A 22,550-nucleotide genomic window follows, 5' to 3' on the forward strand; every position below is an offset into this window, starting at 1 on the left:
CTTTCTTAAAGGAGAAAATAAAAGGCATGTCAATTAATGTTGTTCTGTATTGATAGCATTTTTAAATTGAATATAAAGCTTTTATTCTATTGCATCTAGTTACTCTCAGAGGACATACTTTCTTTTGTACTTGAACAAGTTTGGTTTGTTGTCAACCAGTTTTAAATTCTTTTGATTTCACACCCTTAGTACACATTAAATACAGGACATTTCCCAATCATAGCTGTTAATTTTGTAGGGTATTGGGAACTGATATTTCATCAAAGTTGGGTCACATTCAGTTTGCTGTGACAATGTGTACATTGAGCCCCTGATTCACTAAACAGCCAAGGGAATTCAATTTCCTTCCCTTTTCCTGCATATCTTCCATTAGTACCCCCTTGTTTCATAGTGGGTCTTTACACTCATGGTTTCAGAGCAGCTACTCAGTCACCCATCAGTAGCTTGCTCATACTGCACTGCCATGACTTTTGGGAATTTTTAGCTGAAACCAAGTGTCTGGAGCTGACAGCAGGGTTACTGTTGCTGGGAGCAATGTTACTACATGTATAGAACAATGGTGTTAAAAAATACTTGAAGTTTTTCTATGGTCCATCATACCTGTATCTTTGTCAATAATTGAGAATTAACTCAATGTTTATTGTACAGTTAAGTAAATTTTCTTTTCTTCCTCAAATTGAAAATAACATTAAAAAAGTAACTTTTTATACCTTAAATCAAACACAAGGAAAGGAGTCTGAATGCTTCACAAAGAACATTCCTAAAAAAACCCCTCTAAAATAATTGTTTTCACAGTTTCTACAAGCTTAAAAATGAGCAGGCCAGTTTAAAGGAGCTGGTAGCTCCAAGTTTGTTGTTACTAACATACATGAACAGAGAGAAGAGGGTTCCAGAAATGTGCCTCAGCTCTTTTATAGCTGGTAAAGCTACCAAAAATCCTGGTCCTGAATGTTTCTGTGTTTCCCCAAATTAGTAGGCATGTTTAGAGCCCCAAGTAGGTACTAGTCTGACCTTTGCAGGGCTTTCTCCCTACTGACTTTGTTTGGAGCACAGCTACATGGAAAGGTGTAACTGAAAAGTGATTTGATTTGATTTGATTTGATTTGATTTGATTAATGAAAGCTGAGCAGATTTGTGGAAAACTGGGGAAATCATTCATATTCCAGATTGAACCCATAATTTTTTTGCCTCCTTGAGCTTCAAGAAGAAATCCTCTTGTCCACTGTTTGCTGGAAGCTGAAAGACCTATTTGTTCTCCTCACGGGGGACTCTTGTTTGTGGCCCTGAGTGAGGACCTTGCCAGCTGCAGGAGGCATGTCCAGCTCAGTTCCTTGGCCCCACAAACACACCAGACCTGCCAGAAGAAGGCTTTGCTTGCTGCCCAGTCTTCCTAACTCACAACCAGAATAAATTCTCTGTAATCTCTTACATGAAACACGGGGTCTAAAAATATCCTTTTACTTTTTGCAGTTTAGTTTCCTATTAAGTTGTTAGCAGAAAACCACAAATCCTTGGATGTTAATCTCAAGGCAACAAGTGGGACAATTTGCATCCCATTTCCACTTCAGACCCTTGCCCTGGGTTTGTGGTGGTTCAGCACAGCCAGTGCAGGTCTGGACATGCACCTGCCTCAAGTTTATACTTTCAAAACTAAAAATCAAGAGCCTGGTATGAGCTACTCTCATAATGTGATGCTGCAGTAAGCAAACAAAGGATATGTGATAAAGAGGCTATGCAATCATCTGATACCATGGATATGCAATCAAATAGAATATTCACTTATCCTTGAAAGGAGAAAAAAAATCTTAAGATGAAAAAGAAATGGAGATAATTTACCTCAAGTTTGCCAAAACTTGAGGTAAATTACTCAGGATTAAAAACTCATAGCGTATAACCTTTGTGTTGCTGTTTTTCCAGTTGCTCACTGATGACATAGGACTCCATTTTCAGGATCTGAGATCTTGCATGAACAGCTTCTAAACCCTGAAATTTTTAATTTATTTCTTACACAGAATGATACACATTCTTTTCTACTTCCACTAACCCACAGAGGAAGCACATTTCTAGTACATTCGATTTTTATTTTATATATGAAGCTAGTTTCTATATAAATCTAATGCCAAAATAAATAATTTTGTTTGGCTTAATTTTGTACTTTGAATACAATTGTTAATCTTAACTATTTTAGGATAACTAGCATTTTTAAAAAGTGCAACTGATTCGGGTAAGGATGACTTTGGTTGCAGTGGCCAATCCCTAAACATCAATGATGGATTATTAACAATGTCTAAATAATTTAAGCTATGGTAAGTAGAAAACATTTCTGCTAGTACAGAGCTGTGGAGTCAGTGCATGCGAAGAAGAGCAGAGTGTGCTTTTTAGGGTCCCCTGAAGATCTGATGTAAGCCTGCATGCATTTTTCCTCGCTGCCCCTCCTCATGCCGGAGAACGCGCAGCTCCCAGCCCGCCCTGAGGCCGCGTTGTGGCCGGGAGCGGCGGGCGGGCGGGAGCTCCCGCTGTGCCGGGAGGAGCGGAGCGGCACGGAACGGCACGGGCACGGAACAGAACGGGCCGGGTTGGAAGCCGGGCTGCTGGAGCCGCTCTGAGCTGCGGCGGCCCCAGCTGCCAGCTGTGCTGCATGAGTGAGACACGGGCAGGCTCCGTGCCCGGCACGGCTCAGAGCGCTCCGGTCTGCTGGCTCCTGGAGCTAAGCAGGAGAATGGGAGTGAGTAAATGGCAAGCGTTTGCTGCTGGGAAAGGTTTCCTCTGAGTATTACAGATGTGATCGTGTAAAAGGAAGAAGTACCCTTGGGCACGTCCAGCCCAGCCCTGGCAGACCTCAGCCTCCAGCTGGCTGAGCAAAGGACAGGTTTAAAATGTGTCTCTGGGATGAAGAATTAAAGATCTCTTGTTCTGAAATGCCTGAGCTTGCTGATCACAGGCTGCAGAATGCTCAAAACGCTCACAGGTGAGAAGAAACATTTCAAAGTTTGGGTAAGTGGGGTTTTTCTGTGCAAGAAGTTGGAAGTGCCATTGCTCTCAAACAATCTGAATGCCAAAGACAGTGGGAAAAGCATCCATTACCACCCTTAGTTCTTTTTCACCCTTCATCTGCACAGGAAGTCACTATACTGTAATAAAAATAATTTAAAGGTGCAATTTCTCAAGAATCACGAATCTTGTCCTTTCTACACATGAAGATCTTTCAGTCTCCACTTCTAGATATGACCTACCTGGGGTTTAGTTCATTTGGCAAGCCTCTTAACTTGGTTTTTCAATAGCTGCAAGAATTTAAGAATCATCATGGTGGTCACCCTGTCTCCCACACTGGCAAGTGATCCTTCTAGAAGGAGATCTTCACTGGTGCCCACTCCTGTCCTTCACTGATCACAGCTGCTTAATTTCCTGACACAAGGGCTGCATTTGGATCATGCAAATGCAGGTGTTTTGCAGCCAAGTCTCTGTGTAGGTCATGTCTCTTGAAGCTGTTTTCTTTGCTCCTACCAGATCCTGTGGCAAGAATGCCCCTGATGGGATTGTGTGGTGTAAAGAAGAATTTCTTTTCTGTTTGGTTTAAATCTGATTTCACTGAGTGTTGATAAGGTTTGATTTTACAAAACCAGCAATTACTTGCTCCTTATTCATCTTTCACTCTTTGACAGACGTAGTATTCCTCACCTTGAGATGTTTTCAGCCTGGAAAGTGAGTTACATAATCTCTTGTGATGAAACAACTTTGTATTTCTGATCATTCTTTTTTAATTTTTCTTTCTCGTGTTTGTGTCTCTGTGTTGCAGTTTCTGAGATGCACTGGAAGCACCATAATACTCAAAATGAGGGCATGCAATAGAATTGCTGTGTAGTCTAAATCTATTTTTTCCCTGAGAATTGTTAATGTTCTACTTGCCTTTTGGCTGTCAAAGACCACTGATCCTATGTCTTGCAACTATGCAAAATGACTCCCAGGTCCCTGTTCTGAAAAAGAGTAATTTAAAACCAACTGTGTGATGCAGTTAGTATTTTTCTGCATGACTGTGAAGCCTATTAGTCAGCCTCTCATGTGAAGACTTTTTTCCTAGTTCTGTAATTTTGTCATCAAGAAACACTTGTGTTTTCCTTTGGCAGATTATCTGTTAAAATGTTGACCAGATGCCCCCTAACATGTCCCCAAATGTCCTTTCAGGCATTCTACATTTTAAACAGCCTTGAGAAGTCTCATTTATTTCCTGAAGAACCTCATTTTTTTGTGAGGGACTTACTAGGGGAAAAAACCCCAAACAAACAAAACAAATAACCCTCCATACTCATACAATGTACAAGTTCTTAGTATTTCAAGGATGTGGAACTACTGCAATGCTGATGTCAGAAGTTGGATCCCATTTTTTGTTCTCTCAAAGGGATTTTTTGTGTGTGATGCCAAAAACAAGTTGGGTGAGTTGGACAAATTACCAGCAGCTCTTCCACTGGTAGAAATGGACCTGAGGAAGGGGCTGCTGCTCCCAAGTTAGCATTGCTGCCACTCTGTATTTCCCACAGGGCCTGGTCCAGCATGCTCTTCTTGTAAATCCTGCCCCAGAACCTGCTTTCTTACCAGTTCACTCCAGAGCTCTGCCCTCCTATCACCTGTTGTTGCATAGCATGCCCTTTTCTCTCCTCCTTCTCTAAAAATACAATAAAATAAGGCTCAAATCTTGGTTTTGGTAGGGATTTATGAAAACCTGGATAGTGAGCTTTCATGTCCCTTTCATTCCCAGTTTTAGAATTCTAGACCAGCTGGCTTGCCTGGAGTCCACCTAAGGATTTAAACAGGAATGTGCTGTTTTCAACCTACAATTGCTTTCTCTTCTAAAACACATTTTAAAAAAATTTGGAGTGAATACCTTATTTGTAAAATGAATGCCAACAGCTAATATAAAAATCCACAAAGATAAGCAGTCTATTGCAGTTGTTTGTGGTTAATGTCACTGTAGCTTTCCTCTTGCACCCTTTTTCTAGCCATAAATTCATAAAGTGCACAGAGATTTATCTACAGCTCTCCACTCTGTATGTATGACAGCTGAAGGAGGTATTTGGTTTCCTGATTTTAACAAGTACATGGACTGCACCTAAGCTGTGATATGCCTAAGCACACAGTTCAACTCCCTCGTCTCTGAGCGAAGAAAACAAGTTCAACTTTCCAGATACAAATGACTCACAGGAAGCTGTGTAAGTTCATAGGATTTTTTGGGCCTTTTTTAACTTCTTCTGGCAAAGGGGGGAGTACAGCCTATCATCAGTGTAAGAAAAGACTAAGAAAAGTTTAGTTTACCTTTGCAAGGTCAAACGTTTTTCCTCCTAGAGACCTCTTCCCCTCTTATTAAAGAAGAAACTGATTACCTCAAATCTTTCCCATTTTTTTGATAGGTCGCTCCTAAATTCAATGTATTCAACTCCTGCTTCAATTAAAAATAAATTCTTTAACCTGCTTGTATGGAATGCACAACAGCAATGGTCAACAAAGATTAGCTCATTAAACTGCACATAATTACTAAAAACCAGCTGCTTTTAACAACCTTTGAAAGAACAGTCTGCCCATTAGCTGTGCTCATTTTTCCTTTGAAATGCATACATTTTGTGCTAATACATCTTATTCACAAATTGCCTTTTTTCATATCTGCATCACTAACTTAGATCAACACAATTAGCCATTCATCCTTTTGCAAAGTATGGAAACAAAGTTAGAAAAAAAGGAAACAAGAAATTTTATACATCAGTATATTTATTACAGAAAAATAATCAAAGGTAAAAAATAATCAGAATTACATTTAAGGAAAAGTTCAGTAGCTAAGCTGTAATCCCAAGAGGTCACACTGACCACAAGAACAACCTCTGAGAGTCTGACACGCAAGGTCCTTGTCACACGCATGGCTCTCCTTGGTGTCACCTGGATGTGATGGCTTCCCTCAGATGAGCCAGGCACGAACAGCCCTGGGGAGCTGCTGGCTGTTCCCTTGGCAGCTGATGACAGATGAAGGGGAAGTAGCTCAGACACATCACCAGTCAAGTTTTGGTGGCTATCACAGCATAGCCATGACAATGACATGATTTTCACAAAGGAGGCTGCCTTCTCTGTGGGTGTGTAAGCCCCTCTCCCTGGAGGCCCTCCAAGGCTCACCTGCCTGTCACAGCAGCAGCTGTGACCCAGCACTGCTGTGTATCCCTGACTCCCACTGAAAGTGCTGTGGAAAAATTCTGTAGAAAAGTAGCGAGTGTAAAATTGAAGCCCCTGTTGATACAGGGGTGCTTAGTAGCTCAAGAATTCAAGAGGATAAACACTAAGTAGAAAAATATAAAATCTTATAGTAAAGAACAGGCAGGCCAGTCTAACCCTTCCCCTTCTGCCTGGTGCCTGCTTGGCTAGGAAAGGCTATGCAAGTGCTTTATCAGGGAGTTGAGTAGTCAGTCTAATGACTCTGTCAAATCCAGAATGTCTTTTGTGTTTACTAACCAATTAATAGTTACATTATACTTTTCTACACTATATATTTTGCCTGCAGAATTTCTTTGTGTCAAGGTAAAGATGCCCACAGAAGCTAGTTCAAAAGAGGAACACTAGCCACAGGCATAATATTAAAGCAAACAGAAAAAGCCCACCGAAGACAGTCTTCATTGACTGACAGCAAAGGCCAAACTTTTCAGTAGCTGCACTGATTTCCATATGAAAGCCATCACTGTGTTTAGGGGAAGTGCCTGCTTTTGATTTGCTGAGATGTTTCATGGAAGACTGTGTCCTGCTGTTTGTAGGGAGTATGTGCCATCTAGGTTTGGGGTTTTCTCAGCATCTGGTGGCCTCAGATTTTATGTAACCATAAACTGTTCCAAAATATTGTGTGTTCTTGTTCATGATTTTGGTATCCCTGGCAAAGTGGCCCTTTGTGTAAAACTGGCTTATGGAAAGTTGGTTCAGCACAGTAAGTGCAGTCTGACAATCCCCTGGATTGGGAACTCTTAGAGTACTCCATAACCAAGGGGTCAGCTCAGAGACTGCATAGCTGCTTCACTGTGCAAACCATTTACACATCCTCACACCATTTCTGTTTGACACAGACAAACATTCCAACATAAACCACTTTGTCTGTTACACAAAGCATTGCCAGCATCTAAATACAATAGACAAATGTAATTTTTTGGCACTAAGAGCTAAATTACACTGAAGAGAGGAAAATTAACCAATATGTGCTGAAAGAGAGGGGTGTATTTCAAAAAGTGCATTCCAAAAAAATGGTATTTAGTACAAATAGAACTATGAAACAATATGCAACTATTTCAAATAAGTCAATTTATATCAAATCTAAGAGATAGAATCACAAAATTATTATTTCTAATCTACAGGAAAGCGCCTTGAAAGAAGATGGTCCGTAAGGTTTTAATTGTGTTCACCACATCTGTAAACAGAATAAAATGACCTGTTATTTATGTGAGTGCCACCTTGCTTTCAGTGTTAAACATAGAAACATAGAACTTCTTGGTGGTTTCTCAAACATTCCAGAGTCCCTGAGGATAAGAGACATTGACTTTGGACTCCTGGACATGAATACAATTTTATCTGAGTGGGCTTCCCAGGTACTGCCAGAGCTTGCATCACATGCTTTGCATGGATAGTAGCAAGATGTGCTCAGCAGGGGCTCTGCACATTTTTAGAGCACAGCATGCTAAATTAAGAATTTTTATTGAAACATAGAAGAGGTTTAACAACACAGAAAACAACATAATACTTACAGTACTTCTTCTTTTCCTAAGTTTCTAAAACCTGTCCATCAGAACTGACTTGTGGCAAATTCAAAATACCACACTGCCCCAAATACAATGGCTTTTTCATTACAGCAATTAAAACTTGAAAGAAATACACTTACCTTACATTTGTTTTCAAACTAATTTTTTTTACTAAGCTTTCAAGCTGTTTTAAAAACCAAACAAGAAGATCTAAGCTGCTGGTAAAATGTGCAGCAATCAGGGCCTTTGATGAACGTGTGAGCTGGAGCAGGGAACAGGTTCCACAGCAGAACTTTCAGGACCCATTACAGGAAGAAAACAAGGAAACAGGCCTGTGGCATCCTGTGTTCTTCCCCTCTAAAAGCTGCAAGGCTCCTTTGTATTTGAGACAATTTGGAATTTATTTAAAAGCTAATTGGTACTTGCATACCAGAAAAATATTGTCAGCTCACAGAGGAAGACTGAAAAATAAAATGTGTTTGGATTGAAGGCTCAGCAAGCTGCAGCTCTGGCAAACAGCAGGGGTAAATCCCATAATAAATATTTGATTCCTCCACACAGGTAACTGCTAGTAAATGACCATTCTCAATTAAATATGCTTTGAGGTGCTTATTTGAAATAAGTGAGCCTACATAAACATTTATTTAACACAAAATCTTCAAAAGCAGTTAATCAGCACAGCATTGCAAGAAGTTAATTAAGCTCATAGGTGCTAATGGATTTAGAATGTTATTTATTCAGAGTTATCTAAGTCTGGCTCACTTCCTCCTTCATGCTGGCACTAGCAAGAAACCCTTCAGAAAGTTCTGGGGGATTTTTTACCCCTGTCCTCATACCAAATTAGAGCAGAGAGGTGGCCTGGAGGGCCAGCTCAGTTAGTGATCTCTGTAGCTGGCACAAGAGAAACACTGCTTCTTTTGGCACAACCCCATGAGGTGAGCCTAAGCCAAAGTGCATTTTCTGCCAGTGGCTGAGCACTTGCAGCACTTGATATAAAATGCTGAGCCAGTGGCAAAATTGGTTAAAATCAGGACTTTATTCTAATACCTTTTTTAAGGACTCTGAAAACTCTTTTCAATCCTCACTGCCACAATGTATTGCTGCATAGTAAAAGTCCATCAAAATCTCTCATCTGGGCAAGTGAACAGGTTCTGACAGGATATTCCTCTTCTAGACTGTCTGTGGGCATGCACTTTGGAGTAAGAAAGGCACCATCACCAATATCCTTGTCCAAACTGGTACATTATATATGCTAGACTCAATGCAACAATTTCTGTGTCAGACTTCTGTTCGTAGCTGAATAAACTCCCGTGGCAGGGTTTCAAACAGGCCCTCTGCTCTCCTCTCTTGCAGGCAGCTGAGCTATTTGCAAACACTTTCACACATTCTCCTGCCTGTGAGAAATGTAGGCCAGCTTACCACAAGCAGACAGTGTGAAAGCATTCTTAAAAAACCCAGCTGCTGGCCTGTTTTTCATAGAGTGCAAGTCCTTTTAAACACTTGCCTACCCTGCAAACCCTCCTTTTCCACAGAGGGAACTTCCCCCTTTCTGGGGTGAGAACACCTCATGAGCCACGTCCCCTGCCCCACCACAGCAGACTGCTCTTGCACCACTATCACACTGCCCACTAAGGCTCTAGCCAAACTGTAGAACTGAATGCAAAAAACCTACACCCAGCTGTGTCTGCTTTTAGTTCTCAATACTTCAATGCATTTTTAAATATCAACAAAATCCATACATATTTGATTCTTAAGTAGAACAAGCTGAAAATTGAAAGGAGTTGTATTTGTTTTAATACAAGCAGTCAATCCACATTAATTCCACTTAGGTCAATCATCAATACTCAGCTACAGCTAAAGAAAAAATTCCACAGAGATGGGGGATTTAAAATTAGTATGAAAGGTATGTAAGGTAAAAATTAAGAAACAAAATTAATCAGGAATTACAAATACAGAATATTTCCTCGAGTAATGCTTGGATTTTGATCCATTGTTAAAATCTGTAATTTACACAATATTGTTCAAAAGCAGAATACCATTCACCATGGAAAATAATATGAGATTTAAAAAAACAATTACAAGGTTGCCTACCTGGCACTAAGTTGCTGAAGGACTTGAACCTTCTCTCTCATTCGATCCTGATTTTGCTTTACATTCTTTGCAAGTATGAGGACACTTCCTAAATATGGAAAGCAAATAAAACATTGAAGAATTTTGCTGGATTTCTTCTAATACAACCATAGACCATGATGGTAAAAGTTCTTGAAGAAGTAATCTCTTGCCTAGATTCCCCAATTTTTGTAATATGGGATATAAACTGCAAAATAGGACATCTAAATGCCTCCGACAATAAATGCCCATTAACTAGTATTAAGTACTCCTAGCAATTGCTAAAATGTAACAGGATTTTCTAAGCAGCAAAGGACAGTCCTTGCCATTGTACCTATGAGCAAACTGAGCTAGGAGTAAGGGGTATAACACTTCATGTAATATCAAATATATACTTTGATATGTGGGGGAAGAATACAAGTAGAGAAATAGATGAACATTGAAGAAGCTTCCCATTATCAGTCAGGTACTTTTATAGCCATAAAAGCTCATGCTGGTCTGGGGGAAAGATGTGGAAAGACAAAGGAGAATGTTTTTTTAGATAGGACTTTTGGAAATGTGTTCTGTGAGCAAAAGGTTTATACAAGAAGTCATATTGAGAATGGAGAGTACAACAGGCAGCTGAAGGAAGAGCTGGGAAGGAAGTCAGAGTCTGATTTGATGGGAAGGAGTACTTTATGTGAAATTAAGAAAACAATGAATAAAACATTCATGGAGGCACCAGGTGACAGAAGTCAACCACTGAGATCTATTCTATGGTTAGAGGTGCAAGGCGGAAGAAACACCCCCTCAGTTTGTGCTCTTCATGGTTTGGCATGAGAGCATGAGGCTGGGCAAAGCCAGAGAGGAGAGGGAGGCTGGAATACGAGCTGAGATCGACACTGTTGTTAAAACATGAGAACATTACAAGAAAATCTGTAGCATATTTGGCCTGAGGTATGTTCCAAAGGAAGACTCAAAGGATCAAAGTGATAACATGGACAATCTTAGCAGTATGATACTAGAAAAGAGACTGAGCAACTGTTCACATCACACTAAAAGTACAATGATTTCATTTAAATAATGGATATCCTAGTAACAGGTATTACATGAGTTTAATTTGCATTTTCTGAAGAATGTGTAGTAGTTTCTAATACTGTGATACATAGTCCAAGATGAGTATCTCAGGATCTAATCATAGAATTTAAATTCATAGTTTTGCTCCATATAATTTTAGTGTGTTTTAGACTATTTTAAATAAGCACAGACCTTTTTTTTCCTGGACCAATTGGTGCAATACCCATTTGCTGAAATTTTTTTCTGCATTCTCCCATGTATGACATCTTTCCAATGGCATAACCCAAGACACCAGCAACTACAGAGACAGATAACAAAATATTGTTAATACAACAGCTTAAATCAGGAGTGTGCTACTGGCTCCACTTTATTCATATAACAAATTCTGTACCACATCTTCTCAGAACATGTCACAAACACATGTGAAATTATACAGGGTTTACAGGGGTAAATTCAATAACTACTGAACACTGGTTACCTATCATGAGAACAACTGGTCCAAAATAATTGATACAGAAAAAGATATAATATTCCTATGTACAGGAAAAGGAGATAATATTTAAAGGATTATAGAAAATTAACTCACAATGTCAGCACTAACAGTTTTTGCCTTTGATTGCAGAACATGGTTTACTTCGAATTGATCACACTTTTAACACCAACTTCTCTGGCCTTCTAAGAAGCTGGAACATTAGCTTGCCATACTGTTGCACTGTGGCTTTCATTCACTAGAGTCAGAATAAAAGACTACTTCAATGTCCTTGATTTCCTGCTGAATTTCTGCTGGAGAGGGAATCTATTTAATTTCTTGTCATTTATGAGCCACCTCACTGCACAGTACAGTTCCTGTGCTTCTCTCTGTTTTCTTTATCAATCCACAGTTCTGAATTAGACAGCTGAGATCAATCAAACACATGAAAAGGACTGTACTATTTTATATATTATAGTATTGTGACTTCTTGAAACCATAAATTGTGCAATCTGCCAAGCACAATGAGTTGACATAATTTATAAAACAAAATGGAGACTAGAGTTTGTACCACTTTGAGATACTGTGTTACATAAATATAAGCTGCTACTGAAAATATTTACATTAGAAGAATCTCATTTCATACATTTATTTTTAAACACATCAGAAATCTGATTTCCTAATCTGCTGGAGTAACATATAAATTGCAAAAAAAGAAGATTTTGGAAAGAAATTCAGAGAGATGCATCTTCACAGGCATATTGCCTGTAAAGAACCTTATCTTTCCTTTTAGAATTGGGTACAACTTACTTGCCATCTTGGGGAATGGACCAAATCTTGGACTTGCTGAGAAAACGCCTACAATAAAAGGAAATAGTCAGAAATCTTATTCACTTGAGGAACTCAGCAGCACTCAAAACCAGCACTAATTTTCCTACAGATTTTGCATTTCTTAAGGTGAAGATAGTATGAAGTCCATTAACTCAGATTTCAGTACATCAGGGCACTTTCTATTCCACTAGTTCTTAGTGCATGTGTTTTGGGCAGTTCTAGAGTCATAGGAGGAAGAGAATCTGGACTTTGCAGGATTCACCTCAGGCAGGAGTTCAGAGTGTAAACCAACATGAAAGCAGCAGTGTAAACCAACATGTCTGCCACTGGTGACACCTGCAGCACTGCAGAGGAAGTGATGGTGGCTTGTGTTTCAGCACAAACCAACCCTGCATATAAAACAGCAAAATTCAATCTCTTACACAGGGTCCAGCTCCTTGTGCTGTGATAAGTAGGATGAAACTGCTCTTTGGTAGCTTTCCATGGCTATCAATTAAAATTGTACCACTGGTATCTAGCCTTCCCCTGTGCAGAGGAAAGATCACACATTTTGGCCTTTAAGAGGAGAACACAGTGTGCTAAACAAGAAAAGCAAAAAATTATCTTTAGCTTTTCCACCAAAATCCACATTCCCCCAGTTATCTCAGGAGGTGAAACCAGTATTCCTCTGAGAACTATGTGTCTGGCAGAGGAATGCCATGCTGTGGAGGAGGGCTCCACACAGCAAGATTACCACGGCAAAGGGAAGGGAAGTAAACACTGCTTGCACTGTTACATGCATTCAGACAGTAATAATGAGGCTTAGAAGCTCCAGCATCTTCTAGAGGCAGGGTACTGTGTGCAGCCACCAGAAGAAAGTATTTACACAGAGGATTATTCAGCCTATGCTAAGCACAAGGGCCTTTGCCCACTGTGATCTATGCAATTTTATATTGGGTCTCTCGGGGGAGAGAGGAACAAAAGTGTTGTTTGTTTCTAATCACGCCCCTCCAACTGTTGACACACAGCAATGATTATTTACTAAGAGCATTTGTTATTTCACAGCTGATCAGAAACAGCTAAGTACAATGAACAGAGACTGAGAAGAGTACCTGGTGCCAGAGGCTGGAATGTTACTACAGAGACAGCCCTGGTGCCCTTCCTATCACTGCTCACCCTTTTTCCAGTGTGCAGTCCTTCTCTGACACACTCTTACTCCTTCCCTCCCTGTCTCCCTACAAGCTCATAGGTCAAGGATGGAGTAGAGAACCCCCATCAACCTCTTGTGATACAGCTTAGCAGACTTCAGGGTGGATGCCCCTCACTCTCTCCCCAAAACACCAACCTCAACTGTATACACAGTCAAGGCCCCAGCAGGGAAACTGAAGGTGCCTGTGCAGAACCAGGTTCACCCACCACATAAACAGAACACAATTTTCTTTTGTGTTAGCCTGCAGATCGTGAGCCATCTCTACAGAAAGCTCTCTGTCTCCTCCCTTTGGCAGCACTCCTTGTCCCTTTGCACCAAAGCTGCAGTCACATTGATGCATGGTCAGTGCCAAAACACTGCCAGCATTTGCAAACGCACCAGGGAGAGCTCCAGCCCCCGACGCTGACGCCCTGCTCGGGCTGTACCACGCTCTGCCCCACGAGCTGCCCCACTGAAGGCTCTACTCACCTCCAGGTGATCATGGTGACAAAACCCAGCCACCAGGCTTTGGATTTGCAAATTCTCTTCTCAGTTCATTCTTGTAAAAGAATGACTGTGGCAATGCACACATAATAATCAAATCACCATAGCAATGATGGTAATGAGCAAGAAGAATATTGATCTTGAAAACCAGCACTTTAATGACGTATTTTTTTATCTTTACCTTTTGAGATTAGCCCCTGGGTGACAAGCATGCTCCCAAGAGATAAAGGAAGAGCTGTGAAAATGAAAATGAGAGTAGCTGGTATCAGCCAAAATTTGCTACGTATTTGGTAAATACTCTCTTATACATTAAATGTTTTCTGTTTCTAATGTTAAACACATTATTTCTAAACATTAACTTTGCCCACTGTGTTAATCACCTATTACATCTGCTCATTCAAATTATGTTCTCTTCAAAGCCACAATGTCCTCACACAGTGCCAGACATCAGCGATGCTGTAACATCTGGAGCTAATGCAATATATATATATATTTATTAAATAATAGTTTCCACAATCTGAATATCTCCTCTAACTACTGCAACACTTGTAATGACAACAACTCCAATAAAATTCATCTTTTCAAGGAATTATGTAATTTAGATACAAACTGAGAGGGTAGAAGTAAAGGATACTAAAACACCAAGCACTGATCTTTTTAGCTGTCCTAACAGACAAAGAATTTCACAAATCAAAGACACATAGCCATGCCTGCCTTCCATTCAAAGGCAAGGATAAGTATGTAAGAAAGTAAAACATTCCTAAGGTGGTTGTTATAATGGACTTCAAGAATGGAACCAACTCTACAACTGCTGAAGCTGAGATTAAACAAGACCTCAATTCAGCCACCTTTACCTACAACAATTATGCAAATAATTCAATTAAACCTTTGAGAATACAAAGTATAACTTAACTTAACAGAGTTAACCCACAACAGTGTTCCAACAAAAAAGCATTTTGCAGACAGTTTTGCATACATACATCAAGAAATCATTCTGTGTGGTAAGTGTGGTGAGAATGATTTTGGATCACTCACCTCTGTACCAGAAACTTTCCTGTTTGCATTCTTTAATGATCCTTGCAACCTCTCTGTCTTGAATTTGGGACATGGGACAAAAAAACATTGGCTGAAAGCATAAACATGGATTAGTTTACCAAATTTAATCTCACGGGAAGAAAAAAAAACCAAATCAATTAAAGAAGATAAATTATTTAAAAAACAAATAAATGCAAAGCAAAACTCCTTATTCTGTTGCTAGCAGTGTGATGAAATTGTGATACCCCAATACAGAAACAGAAAGAACTACTTAGGTTTTAAGTATAAACAACCCATCTTGTTGGTCTTTACTTTCCTAAAATAGCTCAGCTGCTGCTTACCCCAGGAGCATATTGTTTTCTATCTGTTAGTCATTTCATTCTCATGAGCTACATTATGTGTCCCAGAAAGAAATGACAGGAAATAAAGGCAGAGTGGCAGTTTTCAAAAATCAAGTTCTGCTCTGTACAGAAATCAACTGAAGTTCAATAATAGCAGATTTTGCAAGCAGAGGGTCAACACAAATTCTGCCAGCCTCCCCACTAGCAGAACTTTCTCTCTGAGCAATTTAAATATGTCCATGGCATTAACTGAACTCATACTGGCTTCACTCTAGTACAAATCAGGCTGCCAACAGACTTCTTGAAGGTAGCTCTTTTTTCCCCCATTGTGCTTGTGAGGAAAAAGTGACAGTATTCTCCCTTGCATTCTATCCAGGGTATTGGCATGGAAACATATGAGGATTATTTTTCTTTCTTTTAGAAAAGACTCAGTGTTAAATGGGTACACTGGTTTTGACTGGATGAGAGTTTATTTTCTCCATAGTAACCAGTGTGGTGCTAGGCTGGGGATTTATGACCAAACCAGTCTTTACAATACAGGGATATTTCATTACTGCTGAGTAGACCTTACACAGAGTCAAGGCCTTTTTGTTTCTCAGGCTGCCCCACCAGCTGGGGATGTAGAAGAATTTGGTAAGGGACACAGCTGGGACAGCTGAACCTAGCTGATCCAAAGGATATGCCAATTCCATACCATGACACTGTGCTCAGCAAGAAAAGCCAAGGGAAAGGAGTTGTCATTAAGTTAAAATTTATTGAAATTTTAACATTTTTCTATAAAAAAACATCATCTTCAAACATACACATTCTTGAAACAAAAACCAGGCATCACAGAAGAAGCAATGCCTTGGGAAAAAAAGTTCATTCATTTATTACAGGATTCAATCTTCTTTTATGCCTGACTCCTTTTATGCATGATTTTATAGCCATAATAAGGAAATGCATTTATTGGCCATAGCCACACATTTCACATTATAGGTAATTAATATCTCAGCCCTTTTTCAAGCACTGCTCCCACAAAAGTTAATGGTGGAGCTGGGCAAACAATACAGAATTGGCTCCACTTCAGATCACAGAGAACTGCTTCAAACTGGTTTCAGAGGAAGGTCATAACAAATACAGTAACATACAAACAGGCTGCCTGAAAGATAAGGAAATGCATGTCAGAGCCCCGAGTGCACCAACAGGCTTTGCAACCTTTCTGCCTCCATACACACCCTGCCAGCTGTTCATTGCTTGAGCTCAGAGTCAGCTCTACCATGGCACAGTTGTGTAACACTGAGTTAGACTGCTGGGAAAACAGAAAAGCTCAGAGAAAGCAGCAGGAATCTTTACCCAGGGCCTCTGCCCTTCAGCTCAGGAGCTGTGTACAAGCTCAGGCCCTTGCCTTAACTGTGCTGTAGCTATACCATGGAGATCCTCACTAACCTTGCTAACCTGATCACCCAGCTTAGCATCAGACTTGCCTGGCAGTCACTGAACTGACTGTAGGCTGACCATTGGATCTGCTCTCCTCCTCTTTTTGGGTATTGTGACACTGTGCTCCCTGTACCTGAGGCCCTATCTCCTGCCACCCTGCTGCCACTTGTGCCTCTTCCTTGCAGATCAGCCCAGTATTGCAGCCCTCTGGTGGTGACTGGGTAGCAAAAAGTCCTATCACATTTAAATTCCTTGATGTCTCCATCAGAGGAGAATGTTCTTGTGCTGAACTGTTCCCTTCTCCCCTTCTGAACATGTGCATGCAGAGCTTGATGGGGACAGGCTGTACTGGACTTGTGCTCAGACACCACAGCTATGCCAGCTCATAACTCAGGGCACAAATCAGAGCCTTGAGATTCACAACTCCCAGCCCTCTGAGCACAGTGAACCAGGAAAAATAACACACCATCCTCTCCTCTCTTCATCTACATGCTTAAGCTAACAGACACCTATTTCTCTCTTCCATAAGAGCAACTGAGGCAAAGCCTGTTATTCATTAGCAATAGCACCGAAATAAAAGGGAGGAAACCCAGCTTACCCATCCAGGTTGCTTTACTGGAGGTGTCTGACCTCCCTGTTGAGCTGTTTCAGAAGACATTGTCTCTTTCCTTGTAGTCTGCTACTGCTCTTGTTCAGCAGAGGCGTTTTATGCTTGGCTACTTCTCTTTCTGCAAGGTACAAAGGTAGAAAGTCAAGATATCATACTGATATTTGTAAGTCCAATGTTCATCTACAAAGAAAAATGACCAGGTTGAAAGGAGTGCAATTTTTACAGCAGACAGCATCCTGATACACAATTTCCAGCACAGTTTATCACTTATCAGCAACACAGAGTTGTGCATAACTTAAACAGGTAAGTCAGTAACTACAATTAAATGCTGAATCATGACTTAGTATAGTATGCTCAATCATAAAGAAATTACAATAAATATGAGCAAGTAATAGAAAACCTTTCTAATTTTTTAATGTATTGCAGGTCCAAAAACCAGCTTCTTTAGTGTGCTGTCCAGAATTACTGCACTACTTCTACCCTCACTGCCATCATCTGAAGCCTGGATCCCATGGGACCCCCCAAGCAAGCCTATCACAAACCACATCTGTGTCTCCAAAAACCCAATTCAGTTACAAACATCCTTTAAAAAAAAAAAAAAACCACAAAAGAAGAAATAGATTCCAAAGAGTTTTAGAGTTGCAACCTTCCATGCTTGAGAGCTATGCTGCTAGGGAAAAGCAAGAAGGAAACTCATTTATTTCTAGAACACTTCAAACAATCTGAATTGTGATTTTTACCTAGCACTTTGCTGCATGCTCCAACACTTTATTAACATAGAGGGCACTTCTTTTCTGAAAGTACCTTGTGAGAATGGTGGCACTGAGCAAGGCTAAAGTGGCTGTAAAGGGCAGAGTTAAATAGAAAAGATATGTAACAATTTACTGATCTATTTTTTTTTTTCATTCATAATATTAGTGTATAAACAACTTCCTGCACTTACTTTGGGGTCAGTTGCACAGCTATGAAGTTCAAGCAACATCTGCTTCATAACCACTAGATATTCAGACAGCAAGGCTTTTTTAAACAATAGGAGCAACATAACCTCCTATCCCCTTGGTAAAAAAAAACTTGAATAAAGCATTGAATTCACACCAACCTGCACTTTATTCTCAGACACTCACAAAAATGACAATGATCACTGTGTCTTTCAAAAACCATAAGTTTGAAAGCCCATATTCTATAAGGAAAGCTCACAGCTCTACACCATCTTCCTCAATCTGAGAGCAATTTAATTTTCATCAGTTTCTTGTCACTTAATGCAAAAAAATGACATAAAATATAAGAAAGACATATAAAGATGCTTATGTCAATCAAAAATGAATCAAATTTTCTTTTCTTATCTGCCTTTTTATTCTCATCTACTCAGAAAGCCTACTTGTGCAGACGGCTGCATAAAATAATCACTGGAAACAGTTTCTAAATGCTGCAACAGATATAAAGCGCTTGTCTTTTTCATGATAATAAAACAGCTGAGTCACAGGAGGAAAATAAATAAAATAAAATGAAGGGAAAAGAGTGAGTATAAATAAAGATTACAGCTATCTGCAGTTTGCCATGGGCCTCCTATATTGGCCTAAGTACACATTTCTCCTGAATTATAAATTATTCAGCTATGCTACTGCTTCAACATAATGAAGAACCCCAAAAATATTTAGCCCTTTAAGCAGCCTCATGGTACATCTCCCACATGGGATGAAAGCTGAGAGCTATACTGGCAAGAACGAAACAAAGAGACAGAGTTGATGTCATCAAAACATTATGTAACTGACTTATTAATATTCATATCTAGCAGACAAGCTGTCTCCTATCTGAGGAATGTAAAAGTGTTCTAGTATTTCAAGCCCCTGTGTCTTGGAAAGACAACTATTATCCCAAAAAATAACTATATTTTTATTAGCTTACTGCAGAAATGTAATTTCTTGTAATTTTCTGCAGTACTCATTGCTGTTTTCTCAACCTTACTCATAATTCTTAGTGCAACAATTAAGTTTATATTCTGGGAAGAATTTCCCAGTTATATTATTCTGTTTAAATGAAATACCTATATAATACAAGATTAAATCGATGTTGTTTGCAAGGATCAAATAGTCAAAAAACTTGTTTGTCTTTTACAAGAAATATTCTGGTCAATTTCTTCATTTTCAAAAGAAAATGCTAATTTTAGGCTCCTGAAAATATCTCACAGTTTGAATACCTCTAATGGGATGACAAAGAAGCAGTATGCAAGAAGACAGCTAAGTTTTTCAAATATGAGAGTTGTCAACTTCATATACTGTGTTTTCAATAAAAATCCTCCTTCTAAATAGAAATAATGACCCCATACTTCCTTCTGCTAGAATTTGGGGAAGAAATGGGGGAGCCAAAATCGCTTGTATTAACTGGTCCAGGCAATGGGCTGTGACGCCCAGGGCAGGCATCACTCATCAAAGATTTCAGAGAGGCACTTCAAGGACCATCGTGAGGAAGATGACAAGCCTCAACATGATGTTTCACACCTATCTGAACTGGTTCTCTGAAATAAGAGCCTGAGTCTAAAACAAAGGTGAGTCTACAGAGTAGCTGCACTAGGCAGCCAATGGAAAGGTCCCTACCAGCACCTGAGAGCACGGGCAATGCCCCGCGCCTGCCCAGCCCTGCTCAGTGCCCACGCCCAGGGCATGCACACCCGGCCAGCACGGAGGATTTCTTTCCCAGACTCACAGAAGTGATTAAGCTGGAGAAGGCCTCTAAGATAATCGAGTCCAACCTATGACCAAACACCACCTTGTCAACTGAACCATGGCACTAAGTGTCACGTCCATTCCAATGTCTAATCGCCCTTATTGTGAATAAATTCTTCGAACGTCCTCCTCTGGCACAGCTTGAGGCTAGTCCTCTTGTCCTGCCATCAGTCGTCTGGGAGAAGAGACTAATCAACGACTAATCAAGAGGGCAATAAGGTCTCCCCGAGCATCCTTTTCTCCAAGCTAAACGCCCCCAGCTCCCTCAGCCACTCCTAGCAGGACTTATACCCCAGACCCTTCAGCAGCTCGGCTGCCCGTCTCTGCACACGCTCAAGCACCTCAGTGTGCTTCCTGAACTGGCAGGGCACCGTCGGGCTGCGGCAGCACAGGCCCCCAGCGCCCGCCTGCGCCGGGCCTGCTGCCCAAAGCCGCGCCTCGACCCCCGCCTTCCCCCGCCGTGACGCCGGAGAAACCCGGCCCCGCGGGGCCGCTCGGCGCGGGGAGGAGGAGTCTTACACTCACGGCCCCCACACCGCTTACCTTCCGTAGGCCTCAGGAGGAAACGGGCTGAACTGGGCTGGGCTGGGCTGGGCTGGGCCGGGCCGGGCTGGGCTGGGCTGACCCGGCCGGCCCCAGAAGCCCGCAAGGGCCCGCCTGCCGGGCTGAGCCGCGCTGGGCGGGGGCCGGCCCGGCCGGGCTGCCGGGCTCCAGCGGCACCTGCCGGCCGCCGGCGCAGGGACACCGGGGCGGCCGGGCCGCAGGGTGCCCCTCGTGCCCCGCTCCTCGCTCCTACGAGGGCTACACGGGCACATCTCGCCTCCCGGTGCGCTGCTCCGGTAGGAAAACAGCCAGCACGCCAAGAAAATTCCGCTTTCTCGGATTTGTCCACTGAAATTCAGACCGCTCTTTTAGCAAGGGTATGTGTTAGTGAAGGTAACAGAATGACGGAATCATTAGGGTTGGAAGGGCCCCGTGGAGGTCATCCAGTCCAACCCCCAAGCCAAGGCAGGGCCACCTGGAACAGGTGACACAGGAACTCGTCTAGGTGGGTTTGGAACCTCCCTGGGCACCCTGTTCAGTGCTCTGCCACTCTCCGAGGAAAGGTCTTCCTCAAGCTGAATTGGAACTTCTTGTGGTTTTAGTTTATGGCCACTGCTCCTTGTCCTGTTGCTGGGCACCACCAAAAAGGGTCTGCCAGCATCCTCTGGCACCTGCCTTTGAGATATTTATATGCACTGATGAGATCCCTCCCAGTTTTCTCATCTGCAGACTAAACAGGCCCAGCTCCTGCAGTCTCTCCTCAAGAGAGATGTTCCAGACCTCTCATCATCCTTGTGGCTTCCACTGAACCCTCTTCAGTAACTTCTTCTCTTTCTTGTAGTGAGGACCCCAATATACAACATACGGGGTCTGTCCTATGAATTGAAAATATTTTTTTTGGAAATGAAATCTTCTTTAAAAAAAACCACTCTTTTGAAATCTTCTTTAAAAAGGAAATTCTACCTTGACCATTTTGGAATGAAAAGTGTTGCTTATCTACTTTGATTTTAATACTACGATGCTTGTAAATAATTAAGTAAATAATTAAGTTTTAATATTAACAAGAATTAAACAAATAAGAAAGGCACTTTCATCAGGCAAAAATAATTTTGCAAACAAAGTTATCCTGAAAATGTCAGTTGGGTGTGGGAGGAGTTGTTCTAGGAATATTGAAAAAAGTGGTTCTACTTTCTCTGAAATGAGAAATTCAATGCCTCTCTTTAAGAATAAGTTTTCTAAAACAAAAAATATAAACATGAGTTTTATTCTGCATTTCATTTTAATAAAAAAGTCTCTGTTTCAATTTTATTTTGCTTTTTTTTTTTCACAGAAAGACAGTAGTTTTCAGTAGAGTTCTAAAATGGTGATATGACACTTCAGTGCTTATCATGAAATGAATAGCCTGTGAGATCACCATTAAACTTCCTCCTTTTGCATGACCTTGGTGTCTCAGTTTCATAAGAAACATAAATAGTAGTTAATTTTCTTAAGTCCAGAAAAAGCTTTCAGCTTCCATGAGTCTCAGCTACTTGAAGCCCCTTTCACCAGACTATTCTCCCACTCTTTCCTGCCAAACCAGAGGATCAGATTTTGCTGCTGCAAAATGTGCTTTTCACGTGGAGGCTGGGCAAGAGCGTTGTCCTAAAACAAGTCCTGAAAGTGTATCTAATACCTTTCTAATACTGGGATCTAAAAGGTATTCTTGGAAACATACACTAAAACTATTTAATAGATATTGGCTCCATGCTGTTCTGAAAAATGCAATACACTAGAGAATCCCATGTGGAGTGAGTACTTAATAACCAAAGACTTCTTAACTGGTCCAGCTTAAACTGAACATAAAATGAAAGAGCTCTGGAATGATAATTTTCTTATGGGCCATATGTGTGCCTGGGGATAGTGATTGCCTAGAGATAGGATTGTTTGAATTCTTGCAAAAGAATTCTTGCAAATTTCTGTGCAAAAGTGCCTATTAAAAATCAGTTTAACCT

General features: G+C 40.9%; 1 protein-coding gene across 1 annotated transcript; it reads right to left on the reverse strand.

Moving 5' to 3' along the window:
• Positions 1–5,752: 5,752 nt before the first annotated feature.
• Positions 5,753–20,627, reverse strand: OCIAD2 (OCIA domain containing 2). The gene is made up of 8 exons (XM_054295829.1): positions 20,560–20,627; positions 17,282–17,411; positions 14,924–15,014; positions 14,070–14,123; positions 12,196–12,243; positions 11,109–11,214; positions 9,843–9,930; positions 5,753–7,423 (listed from the first exon to the last, which is right to left on the reverse strand). The coding sequence occupies exons 2-7, from the start codon at positions 17,339–17,341 to the stop codon at positions 9,849–9,851; spliced, it is 441 nt and encodes a 146-aa protein (XP_054151804.1). The 5' UTR covers positions 17,342–17,411; positions 20,560–20,627; the 3' UTR covers positions 5,753–7,423; positions 9,843–9,848.
• Positions 20,628–22,550: the final 1,923 nt, after the last annotated feature.

This window comes from Melozone crissalis, unplaced genomic scaffold (assembly GCF_028551555.1).
Source record: "Melozone crissalis strain CALT ecotype California unplaced genomic scaffold, PUWL_Pcris_2 ptg000006l_1, whole genome shotgun sequence".
Classification (NCBI taxonomy): Eukaryota; Metazoa; Chordata; class Aves; order Passeriformes; family Passerellidae; genus Melozone; species Melozone crissalis.

Coding starts and splice junctions, on each gene's coding strand:
- OCIAD2 (XM_054295829.1), bottom strand. CDS start 17,341: ATGTCTTCTGAAACAGCTCAACAGGGAGGTCAGACACCTCCAGTAAAG. Junction 15,015..17,281: donor CAGTAAAGCAACCTGGATGG/GTAAGCTGGGTT, acceptor TTATGCTTTCAG/CCAATGTTTTTTTGTCCCAT. Junction 9,931..11,108: donor ATTGGTCCAGGAAAAAAAAG/GTCTGTGCTTAT, acceptor TTCCATATTTAG/GAAGTGTCCTCATACTTGCA.